This window comes from Berghia stephanieae, chromosome 7 (assembly GCF_034508935.2).
Source record: "Berghia stephanieae isolate SIO BIC M18660-M18661 chromosome 7, UCSD_Bste_1.3, whole genome shotgun sequence".
Lineage (NCBI taxonomy): Eukaryota > Metazoa > Mollusca > Gastropoda > Nudibranchia > Aeolidiidae > Berghia > Berghia stephanieae.
This window is the reverse complement of record NC_088366.1, coordinates 39,103,253-39,116,876: the sequence shown is the minus strand read 5'-3', so window position 1 is coordinate 39,116,876 and position 13,624 is coordinate 39,103,253. Positions and strand designations below refer to the sequence as shown.

Genomic DNA, 13,624 nt, shown 5'->3' with positions numbered 1-13,624 from the left:
AGTCACCTGGTCCTCCAGGTTGGGGAGTGGCAAAGGGTTAACACCCCTTTCCGTTAAACTCAAACCGTTACAGAAAGACAGACAGACAAACCAAATCCTTTTTTTAGCTTGGGCGACCGAAGAGTTTCTGGAATGACAGAATCTATGAAGGACAACAGACAAAGCCGAAAGGACTCTGCTGACCCGATGACGTCTTCGCCAAACAAGCAGCTTCGAATTGCGTCGTGGAACGTTCGTACCATGTATGAAGCAGGAAAAAGCTCTCAAGTTGTGACTGAGATGAGAAGATACAGGCTGCATATACTTGGAGTAAGCGAAACCCACTGGATACAATCCGGACAGAAACACCTCAAGTCTGGGGAGAATATTTTATATTCAGGGAGAGGGGATGGGATTCATACACAGGGAGTAGGAATAATTCTAAGCAAGTTTGCCTAGAAGTCACTGAAAGGATGGGAACATCACGGAGAAAGGATCATCATGGCGTCCTTTACAACACGGACTAAGAAGATCAGCATGAACATTGTACAGATCTATGCCCCAACAAAGATACATTTTATAGTCTGCTACAACAAGTCATTGACAAGTTGCCAAGGAAAGACATCAAGATATTGATGGGAGATGCTAATGCTAAAGTGGGACAGGATAACGTAGGTTATGAAGGTATCATGGGACGTCATGGCATGGGAGAAATGAACGATAATGGCGAGAGATTTGAAAATTTCTGTGCATTCAACAGTTTGGTGATTGGAGGATCAGTGTTCCCCCATAAGAGGATCCACAAAGCAACTTGGGTCTCACCAGATGGTGTGACAGAGAATCAGATTGATCATTTTTGTATCTCTCGAAGATTCAGACGTTCATTGGAAGATGTGACAGTATGGAGAGGGGCAGATGTTGGATCAGACCACCACCTGCTATTGGCAAAGCTTAAGCTCAGACTCAGAAAACATGGGACCAGATCACATACAAGAAGAAAATTCGAGGTACTTGATGGGGAAAAGAATGAGGAATTCAAACTACAATTGAGTAATAGATTCCAACCGCTTACTGAGCTCGAGGAGGACATAGATGTAGAGTCACATTGGGCAAAGATCAAGGAAGTCTACATAACAACTTGCCACGAGGTATTGGGGGTAAAGAAATCGGAACATAAAGAATGGATAAGTCCAACCACCTTGGACCTTATTGAAAAGAGGAGAACAAGGAAGGAACAAGTGAACACAAGCCGAACAAGTGCCTCAAGACTGGATGCACAAGAGCAGTATCGAGCCATAGCTAAGGAAGTCAAAAGATCTGTGAAGAAACACAAGGAAGCATTCATGAACAGACTTGCAGAGAAGGCAGAAGCAGCAGCGACAGGAGGACACATGAGGATCCTTTATCAAACTACCAAGACACTTGCTGGAAAATATGAGAAACCAGAGGTACCAGTCAAAGACAAAGATGGGAAAACTATTTTGGAAAAGGGGCTCAATCTGAACGATGGAGGGAACATTTCAACTGCCTTCTGAACAGACCACCACCAGACAACCAGTCAGAAATTTTGCCTGCAAGGAATGAGTTACCAATTAGCTGTGATCCACCATCGATAGCAGAGATTGTGGGTGCCATTAACAAGATGAAAAGGGGGAAAGCTGCTGGACCAGACCAGATTCCACCGGAGGCTCTAAAAGTTGATGCTGAAAGAAATGCTGAGGCCCTGCACCCACTATTTGAGAGCATCTGGAATGACGGGATATTCCCAAAGGATTGGAAGGAAGGACATCTTATCAAGCTTCCAAAGAAAGGGGACCTCAGTAATTGTAATAATTATCGAGGTATCACTCTTCTTTCTATCCCAGGAGAAAGGTTTTCAACTGTATTATTTTAGAGAGAATTAAGAGTGCAACAGATGCTAAACTGCGGGACGAACGGGCAGGTTTCCGGAAAAACTGTTCAACCACCGACCAGATTGCCTCTCTGCGAGTCATAGTGGAACAGTCTATAGAATGGAACTCTCCTCTTATTGTCAACTTTCTGGATTACGACAGTATTGACAGAGCAACATTGTGGAAAATTCTGGCACATTATGGACTCCCTGAAAAGATAGTAAACCTCATTAAGGAAATGTATGAAGGATCAAGTTGCAGGGTTGTACATGAAGATCCACTTACTGACAGCTTCGAAATTAAGACTGGTGTCAAGCAGGGATGCTTGCTCTCACCATTCCTGTTCATCCTTGCCATTGATTGGCTAATGAAAGAAACCTCCAAAGGGTGAAGAAATGGGATACAGTGGACCCCCTGGACACAGTTGGATGATCTGGATTTTGCAGATGATCTGGCTTTTTTGTCCCACACCCAGGACCAGATGCAAGCAAAAACCACAATTATAAACAGCCCCTCGGAATCAATTGGTCTAAGAATTCACCCTGCAAAGTCAAAGGTCTTGAGGATTGGTACGTGTCAAAGGGAGCAGATCAAAGTAAAAGATCAGGAACTCGAAGATATAGACACTTTCTGCTATCCCGGAAGTATAATTGACAAGGATGGAGGCACGGAAGCAGAGGTGAAAGCACGAATAGGAAAGGCACAGGCTGCATTCACATCTTTGAACAGTTTGGATAACTAAAGATATCTCCCTTCGACTAAAGCTAAGACTTTTCAACTCAAATGTGAAGTTTGTCCTACTGTATGGATGTGAAACTTGGAACGCATCACAGGCATGTATAAGGAGGGTACAGATTTTCGTAAACAGGTGCATGCGTAAGCTACTTAGAATAAAATGGATGGATAGAATAAAAAATGAAGAAGTATGGAAAAGAACACAGCTGAAACCAGTGGGAGAGGAAATAGGAAGAAGACGATGGAGGTGGATTGGACATACGCTTAGAAAGAACGACTCCACTATAACAAAGAAAGTATTGGACTGGAACCCTCAGGGCACAAGATCAAGGTGAAGGCCACGAGGAACATGGAGAAGAATTAAAGAAGCTGATATACAGAGAAGTGGTAAGACCTGGAATGAGATTAAAAAGTTAGCTCAGGATAGAGAAGGATGGAAACTGTTTGTCTGTGGCCTATACCCTGACCCAGGGTGAAAAAGGCAATGATGATGATGATGACACACCACCACCCCATTTTTTGTTTGAACAGTCTCTATCGGTCTGGTGTAGAGAATAGTTGTCAATTTCTACGACAGATGATGGTATGTTGGGTGTCAACCATGACTCCATTATACATATTATAGAAGCTTGTCTATACTTGCAGCAATAAGGATACAGTGAGCACAGTTCATCTATTTTATTTTTCACGGAGCGCACATTACCAGTCACAACGCAAGGCAAGAAGGGACGATTGTGTCCACAACTGAATTTTGTTTTGACACCTCCTTTCCTCCCCCTTTTTTTGAAAGATGTGTCGACCAGTGGTGGAGGGGGGATTCTGGTCTCAGCAAACGAAGCGTAGTTGTTGAATAGGAATATAATGGAGGAGCATAGGTTTGGCTTAACAGATCATTTCTTAAAATACTGGCTAAAAACATTTGATTATAAAGTAAAAAAGATGATAACTATTTCACAAGGAATAAATCACAGCCATTTGTAAAAATATAGTGTCACTTTTATAAATAGGAATCGTAAAAATATTCAATAAAAAAACAGAGACCAGCGCCTAAATACTACAACAACCACCGCCACATCATCACTTCCACGACTACTACAAACACCACCACCACATCATCCTCACTATCACTACTACTACAACCACCACCACTACATCACCACTATCGCTGCCTCGACAACAGCAACCACCACCACCACACAGTGTTGAATAGGCGAGCTTCATCATCCCTACCACCACTACCACATCATCCCTACCACTACTACCACATCATCCCTACCACCACTACCACATCATCCCTACCACCACTACCACATCATCCCTACCACCACTCCTACTACAACCACCACCACACCATCATCCCTACCACCACTACTACTACAAATAACACCACATCATCCCTACTACCACATTATCGTCACTACCACTACCACAACATCACTACTACAGCAATAACAGTAATATATCTTTGTTATCCACGAATGTGGCAATTTGTCATTTTATATTAATATTGCTTTTAAATGTATCATTTTATTTCATATCATTCATGCCCATATTTATGTAGACATTTTTTCACTACAGGGAATAACAATTCAGTGGTTACTTGGTGTGGAGAAGATAATCCCCATGAAGTCATCAGCAAGGGAAATCAAATGAGGGTTATCTTCAAGTCAAATGAGGACAATGGCTATGATGGACCCTATCGTGGTGTCAAGTTAGGAGTCCAAATATTCGGTAAGGTAACTCATTGAAGTTTTCATCCATGTGATCTGTATAGTGACTTGCATGTATCCTTTCTTTAAAAAATATAGCATTGTGGAGAACATTGTGCTTATTTGAGTCAATAAAAAAATTGATACGGCGCACAACTCTACTGAAAATTTGAAAAATAGAAATGTATTTTTTACAGATAGATAAACAGATAACTTGATTTCCTTTTATAATTTAAAGTCAGTTTGAAAGTTCGTTAAGTCAAACAGATATCATAAAAAATTTACCGAAGACACTAACATCTCCTGGCCACACCCTCAACTCTATCTGTCCAGTCGAGTCCTTACTTCCGTTGTGTTGATTTAGCTGTGATAGTGTTATGTGGTAGTGTGTTCTCATTCCGTGTATGTTTATGTGTGTGTGTGTGTGTGTGTGGTGTATAGATAGTATGCGCTTGGCTAAGAAGCTCATAACATTGCCATCCGGAAGTATAACGGACCAACACACAAAACTGTGTGTATCCATGAACGTTTATAGTCGGGTTGATACAGTTCAGTGAGCATTACTCATAAACGCGGATGGCAAAAAACAATAACAAAGACCTGAGTGACGTCATCTTCGAACTATCTATACATGTGTGTGTGTGTGTGTGTGTGTTGGAATGTGGTTGCGTGGAAGAAAAAAAAAAGGGGGGGTGGGGTGTCCATCAAGTAGAGAAATTCCTGAGCAAGGGGTGGGGGTGGGGTGTTTGCTAGGAACTGTCAGATTGGCATTTTTAAGCAAATCGTGGCATTCATAGTGATATTATTCACTTGATCACATGACGGTATTCGGATTCACATAAATTTTAAACAAGTTTCACCGATTAACAACATCAACTAATATTACTGCTGATATTACTGTCGTTTTTATGCCATCGATGTGATAATTATTGCCCTGGGAAATATTTAGTTAAACGTTTCGGCAAACTGTCAATTGGTGCTGTCTAGCTTCTAGCCCGAACAAACCAAAAGTAGACAGATTCGGGGACTTGATATTATTCGCGTCCGCTTCAGATTTTCATTTGACCTCACATAAGTTAAGTAAAGGGGAGACACTCCGAAAGCTCCTACATCCCCAGTATTCATTCAATTTGTATTTTCACCGTTGATCAGGCGTTTATTTATTCAATATGTCATCATATAAAAGCGTTTTAAAAACTCTAGAACAAACCTTGATAGATTTGTGAAAGTTTAAAATTTCCTAATTTGACCATTGTTTTGATTCTCGGCCGCCATTTTAATTTGTGAAGTATTGAAGGTAATGCAGAGCACTCCCAAGTAAAGCGTGGTAAAGACTTGTGACTTATTGATATTGATATCTACTGACTGATAAACTAAAATCATGCCGAAATCATGCATGGCAGCGACGACAAGAACATCGATTAAAATGTGCATCTAATCGTAATCAAGCTAATCAAGAAAATGATTCTGGCAATATCGAATGAAAATAGTTCTTTCCCCGCGAAATTGCGGGCTTTTTACTAGTTTATTTTAAAAAACCAAGAGATTGTTATCTTTACAAACTATATACTACGGTAATAATAATCATAATACACTAGAACACAGTATGGACTTTTGAGGAAATAAACTGGATAGGGAAGGAGGAAGCAGGGCTCATCAGTATGATCTTTGCTTCATACTCTAAAGGTACCGAGTTCGACTATCCACCGCGATATGTGGCCTTAGGCAAGTCACCTCTCCCGAGCTCATTTTGCGGTTCTGCGCTGCGGCTGACACTTGGATCATTCCAGTCTTTCCTTGGAATAGACATTAAGACAGATTTCCTTCTGAGGATAAATAAAGGGAACTTTGTCATTTATTTTTTAATTCATATGTGTAAGGAGATAACTTTATATATGACATGTTACAAGGGTTTGGGTCGTAGCCAATCATTATCAAATCGTAGTGCATGGCATTGAAATTGGAATCAAGAGCGAAGTGATAAGAATATGCAGAGAGAAGTCGGTAATGTGAAACGACGATGGAGTTTGTGTAAGTCTGTGTTTGTATCGTACTTATCAAATCGTAGTGCATGGCATTGAAATTGGAATCAAGAGCGAAGTGATAAGATCACTACCACGACTACTACAATCACCACTTCCATATCATCATCACTTCCACTATGACTACAGACCTGCCAGCCGGTACGATTAATCGTATTTTAGTACGATTTTTGGACTCAAATACCTGTATACGATTCCAAAGGATTTAGTACGATTTATGTTATAATATTTTGATTTTTTTTTTCTCAAGCATTAATGATGTTGAAAATGACAACATGTCATACATCAATTGTTGACCGTGTTTCTTTTTTTTTTTTGTCGACCGTGTTTCTGAATGATGCATCACAGTTAGTATACTATTGTTTTCATTTCAGTTAGTTATATGTTGCCGGTTTTCACCAATATTTTTCTCATAACTTTTTGAGGATTTGCATAGAATTATGCATTTAAGCTTATTTTATACTTTAAATGGCCTCAGGCCACATTTAAGCTTTTAGTTTAAGCTTTTACACTTGTTAAATAGAAAATTTAAAGTGAAAATTAAATTTAACTAACATCTTTGACAATGAAGCTTTCAATTAAAAACTGTACTGCTGATAAGCTTAAACAGAAATGGATTATTTCCCTTTGTAATTACTAAAATTACTAATTTTGTTTTTAAAAATTTAATGATCTTTTTTTAAGATTTGTTATTTTGTATGAGTGATTTTTTTTTCATTACCAACTATGGTTCAAAATGAATCCTCTAGAAGTATTTAACTTGTCTGTGATATTTGTGAATTTCCCATCATTTGACCAATAGTAATAGTATTAGTATGTAGTAGTAGTAGTAATAGTGGTGGGAGTAGAAGTAGTTGTGGTAGTAGTAATAGTACTAGTCTAGTAGTGGTTGTAGGAATTGTTTGTAGTTGTAGTGGGAGGAAGAGTAGTAAATGCTATAAAAAAGGGAGAGAGAGAGAGAGACATGGATCATTTAATAACATAATGGAAATTATCTTGTCACTGCTGCAAATTGTCATCTCTATTAGATTGAAGACCACTCTCACAAATATTTTATCTCAAAACCTTCAACTAATTTACTGGGCTGGCAGATTTATATCACCATCACAACTTCATTTGGGACATCAGCATCATCATCTCAAATCATCTCCACCATGACATCACCACTGTTACAATTACAACCACCATCACAGCATTGTCGCTGCCTGGGTGGGGATCCTGACCTCCCATAGCGGGCAGGGGGGTTCATACTATGTCTTCTATCCCCTTATATCTGTTTTCCAACATGCTTTCTGTCTTTGTCTTGGAATGAGATTACTTGGTTTTGTCCTGGCCCTGGTTGGAATCCTGGCTTGGAGGGAAACAGTCAAATGCATAGTTATTGTTTTGGGAGATGATATTTCTTTCCTTGTAAATCATCTCTCTGTTATGTATTATTATATTTGTTATTTTTAATGTATAGTGTAAGCATTAGAGTGTATTCCTCTTTGTTGGATTTTGTGCTTGTGTCCGGATGAGACTTATAGGTGATCTCAAACTAAGAACATTGGTGATATGCACTTGGAATCTACATCTGATCCCTATTTGTTCCTAGTTCCCCTTTGTCTTCATTTCTTTTGGGTGCTTTAATTGTAATTCTATAACTTTTCCCATTTTCTTCCTTTTTACTGGCGCTGATATAACCTAAATGTGTTGCAAGCGCCGTAATACCCTTAAAAACAAACAAACAAAACAAACATTGTCGCTGCCACAACCACCACCGCCACATCACTTCATCCATCACCACCAACGCTAGAGCACCATCACTACAACCAGCATCTCCTCTTCTACAGGCACTAGCATCAATACTACAAACATATTTGGGGTCTTTTGGTCATTTCCTTTAGTGTTTCGAAAGCAATATCCTTAGATATTGCAATTTCTGAGCCTTAAACTGATTTAAAATGGTCATTAAGTTTTAGTTTCTCGATAAACCGATAATTTTGTAATTACTAGTGATTGCTGCAAACGAATGTTTGAATGATGAAGATTGGAGTTTATTTTTGATTTAGGTTTGATGCTAGCTTTTATATAAATTTTTGTATTTTGCACACTTTTATTTTCCACACATGCGGACAAAATACACTATTTTGCTAAAAATTACACTTTTTAGGATCATAGAATACACTTTTCATTCTGGGAAGGTTGGCAGGTCTGTGACTACAACAACCACAACCACATCATTACTGCCACAAATACTACTAAAACCACCACCACAACATCTTCACTACCACCACTACTACAACAACCACCACCACATCATCATCACTACCACTACTACTATAACCCCCACCACATCATCTTCACTACCACGACTACTACAGCCACCACCACCACATCATCATTGCTACAACTACTATTATAACCACCACCACCACATCACCATCACTACCACTACTACAACCACCACCACATCATCTTCAGTACCACGACTACTACAGCCAACACCACCACACAGCCGTTTATTACACTAGATATCTTTCACTTTAGTTTACTACCATCTCACCCCAACTGGGAACAACCCACCGTCGATGACGGGGAGACCACCGTGTGTTTACGTCATAACAGATGTCCAGAACGTGAGAACTGGCCTATATTTATCCCTGCGGGTAGAATGCACTGCTTGGATTTCATTGTCAGTCAGGCCATAGGACAGATTTCGTAAAATCATTCATTTTTACACTGCATCTGCGTTCCATACACTTCTCCTATATTTTTTTTATTTTATATGGATATTACAGCCACATTTTCATCTTCATGACGCAATTATTTTCATTGATATCAAGAAATGGTGAGTATACTTTATTCTTTCTTGAAAAATGTATATTTTTCTATTTAAAATTAACCTGAAAAATATTTTTTATTGTTTAAAAAATTCAAATTGATGTTATCTGAGTTTGGTTATCCTAACACATGGTAGTAAATATAAGAGTAATAATCTACTTTTAATATAGCATTTATTTCAACGATTTGTAATGACAGGTTTCTGCACAATGAATGTGTAAACACATCTTGTCTAATTCTTATGTTGGCTAACAAAATAGTCACGTATTCAAACTCCAGAGACATAAGAACACGAGTCCAATGGTGATGATAACGTTATTGCGGAGTTATAGTTAGACACCGAAGCTCGCCTAACGAACGACTTGCCCAACACGTGACCATTTTTTTTCTCGCGTCCTCTCGTCTAATCTCGTCACTCCCGAATAGAAAGAGGAGGCGGAGCTCATATGATATAACGCAATGAAAGTTCTGTCCGATGACGGGTGGGGGGATATCACCTCTCCAAATCTTACCTTATTATATGAGATCTTGAGATTCTTATCCAATCATCGATTGCTCGTTTGACAGTTCGCTTGTGAACAGTTAGGAGACCATCTCTTGATTTATGGGCAGGCGGCTTTGCGTAAAGGCGGTGAGTGTTGTATACATCAAAGAGTACCGCTGACCGATGGGTAAATAGTGGTTGTGTAACCCAAAAGCCCTGCGTCTCGACTGCAAGGTCTTGTATGTAATAGTTGCGTCACCATCTCAAGGCTCAGGAATTAATTAGTGAGCTGATTCAAACAATGTGGGTTTCAAATTTATCGTATACGTAATCATTTGGAAGCTACAGAGAAAGGTGTTTTTGTGTAATCCCTTTCACACACACACACGCGCGCGCGCGCACACACACACACACAAACATATACAAACAATACACAAACAATACACATCCCTGGTCATCTATTGCCTATATTATTAATGTTAATATATACATCCCATGCTGATTGTCACTACCCCCCCCCCCCCAACCATTTCCACCATCCAAGTACCAGCGGCCTTTTCTCTTTGATTTCGTATCATGGTCTACCCGAAGCCCAACACGTCGATCGTTTGTGGGTCAACCCACCCCCCCCCCCCCTCCCCCCACCTTCCCCCGTAATCAATTTATAATTTTCTCTCTGTATAGAGCGCCACATGCACAATTATATACTATTGAATGACACTGACCTTGCCCCTCCCCTAACACAAGCCAACAGCAACCCAAGCTATCCTCTATCACGTGACCTTAGATCCGATGCTGCATACCGCTTGAGAGTCTTCACTATCCAGATCTCGTTCATGGTCACGTGAGAAGGCTATATCCGTTCGGGTTCGGCGTTCGGGTTCGGCGTTCGACCCGATTTCGTTAAAAGCCTATTGTTGTTGTTTTATGGTGATGATGATGATGATGATGATGATGATGATGATGATGATGATGATAGCGCAGTAGTAGTAGTAATCGTAGTAGTAGTGGTAGTAGTAGTAGTAGTAGTAGTAGTAGTAGTAGTAGTAGTAGTAGTAGTAGTAGTAGTACACACACACACACCCTCCCTCTCTCTCTCTCTCTCTCTCTCTCTCTCTCTCTCTCTCTCTCTCTCTCTCTCTCTCTCTCTCTCTCTCTCTCTGAGTGTGTGTGTTTGTGTGTGTATAAAACTCATGTACGCACATTTTTAGCACGGAATGATTTTTATTGCTTGTTCAGTCAAGTTCTCATGATTTCTCTGTGAAATTGAACTTTGAACCTATAACTTTCACACCGATTTGCCATTCCGTCTTCACGATTCGCACCTTCCCTCGATATTCTTCTACATCGCCCATGGGTACAGTCAACGGGCTTGAGAAAAGAGGGTAGATAGTTATATTATGACATCATCAAAAAGCGATGTGATCAAAGGTGGCGGATGATTGTGTAACATCAAAAGCCCGGTGGACCGCGCTACAAGGCCGAACATTCGAGGGTATATATGTGATTTGAGTGGGAGGGGCTCATTTGACTTTGCCGATGACCGACTGGTGGACGATTGAAATTATAATTGTCCTTTTTCAGCAGCTAATTGGAAATGAGTAATTGTAAACATCTGATTGGCTCTCCATGGATAGAAAGCAGTTTGGAGGTCATGGGATGAAATTGCTGGAGAGGTGGAGTAAATTTGAAATGAATTGAAAGTAATTTGGGGCGTTGTCTCGGTGTCAAATAAGACTCTCGCAGACCGGTGATAAATCAATTTTTTTTTGGCCGCAAATGCTACCGTAAACTCTTTCTCTATCTTATTTTTGCTAAAAATATTTCAGAGTGGGTATATAGGCGGATTCCATTTTGAATAACGGGCATTTAGAACTATATTTTAAAGGAAAATTATTGCATTATTATTATTAGCGTCTGCTACATAGAGCATACCTGCCAACCCTTCCGCTTTTGGCGGAATCATTCCGATTTTCACCCTTCATTTCCGCCATTCCGCCAAAGTCTCTAAAATTCCGATTTTCAAAAATAATGACAATCAAAAGGAACATTAAAAAAAAAAAAAAAAAAAAAAAACACTCATAAGGAAAAGGTGAAAATAAAATTATACGTTTAACGAGTTTCAAAAGGGAGGTAAGTAGGAAAATTAATCACCCCCCCCCCCCCCCCACACACACACACACACTTCCACCTCTAACACACGTGATTTTGTTGCCAGCTGTGCAAGAATCCCGTTTTCATGTGTTAAGTGGCAAAGTTGGTGGTAATTTTGAGAGAGAATTATCCATTAGTAAAATTTGGCGGTTTATAGTGCTAGGTTTTGGCACATGCTTGATTCTGGCGCCCTTTCATTGTCTTCTTCAGTCTTCAGCTGTTGGTCAGTTGTCAGTTGATTCAAAGTCGCACACATGCAATCATCGCTGGATTAATTTGTTGATTTTTTTCTCTTCTTTCAAATTCATTATTTCTCTTGGAGTTTATTGACTTAGCATTTTGTGACATTCATCAGTAGATTGTGTTTTTATTTAATCAGGTTTGAGAACAATCGGACAATTTTGTGTAGATATTAATATTTCAGTTACGATTACTCGACTTCGTTGACTTTGGACTCTGTTGTGATTTGTGTCTTTGTATTTGTGGGAACGATCTAAAAGCATGTCTAATCCAAAGAAACCTAGAATCATGCAGAAATACCGTCCTCTGTATGAAGAAAGATGGCCAGGAACAATTAAATTAACTTAATAATTCAAAAGGTGCATATGACATCCAGGGATCAGACATGCCACCAAGTTCGATTCACAAGCAATCAGCTGTCAAATGCAAAGAGTGCCTGTTACAGGCATTTGAAGCAGTAGATTACCACCATCTTTTCCGTGCAGTTCCCGGAATAAGAATAGAACTGCCGCTTTGCTTGCGTGTCGTAGAAGGCGACTAAATAGCTTGACCATGGTGATGCAGTGATTGTGGTAAGTAAAATTACAAATTCCGATTTTTTGTCTCAAATTCCGATTTTTTGATATTTTGATTCCACTTTTGGAATGTGAAGGGTTGGCAGCTATGCATATAGGCAATCACTATCGTATTATTACTAACAATCATTAATATTATTATAACTCTTATTATTACAATTATATTATTATTATTATTATTATTATTATTATTATTATTATTATTATTATCCTCATCATCATCATCATCATCATCATCAATATCAATAATAACTAATGATTTTTTTTCTTTACTCAGATGAATGGTCATACTGAAAACAAAATTGTCTCAATGCAAAGGACTCTGCCGAATATGCCGTGAAAGGACTCAAATGAGATATGTGGTTAAAAAACATTTCATGCAAACTGCTCCAGAATTAGCAAGTGAAGTTCCACCGTTGAAAAAAAGAAAACAGAACGTTGGTTAATTAGATGCAGTTTCTGTGACATGTAACAATCAGCTGTTCCTTACGATACTCGTGCGGTTTTACGTATGTTAATAAAAGGTATAAAAATGTGTTAAGATCTATACAAACTTCAGAAGAATATATATAATTTATATTTACCTATGATTGTCAATTTATTTTAAAATAACAGTTCATTTTGGTGATCTGATCATTAATTCCCCCCCCCCCCCCCCCGCCTTTCCCATCCTTTTCAATGCGTTTCTCACGATTTTCTATTGTCAAAAAATGGATATTATTTATTTTTTACTATTATTATTATTATTGTTATTATTATTATTATTATTATTATTATTATTATTATTATTATTATTATTATTGTTATTATTGTTTATTATTATTATTATTATTGTTATTATTATTATTATTATTATTATTATTATTATTATTATTATTATTATTATTACTAATATGATTATTACAGTGGTGATCAAGAGTAAGACAAATACACTGATATTATATGATTATTACTAGTATTAGTATTACATTGATATCACGTGTTTCAACTG

The 13,624-nt window shown here is 38.6% G+C and overlaps 1 protein-coding gene across 5 annotated transcripts in view; it reads left to right on the top strand.

The window, feature by feature from the left end:
• LOC144977216 (inactive serine protease PAMR1-like) overlaps positions 1-13,271 on the top strand; it is a 114,328-nt gene extending 101,057 nt beyond the window's left edge. For 3 of the 5 annotated variants that reach the window (XM_078922175.1, XM_078922171.1, XM_078922172.1), the window contains exons 3-4: positions 4,185-4,342; positions 12,911-13,271. In XM_078922175.1, coding sequence (XP_078778301.1) covers positions 4,185-4,342; positions 12,911-12,973 — 221 coding nt within the window. In that variant the 3' untranslated portion in view covers positions 12,974-13,271. Of the gene's footprint in view, positions 1-4,184; positions 4,343-9,137; positions 9,188-12,910 lie in introns of all 5 variants that reach the window. The other 2 variants (XM_078922173.1, XM_078922174.1) reach the window with 2 other exon arrangements.
• The last annotated feature ends 353 nt before the right edge of the window (positions 13,272-13,624 follow it).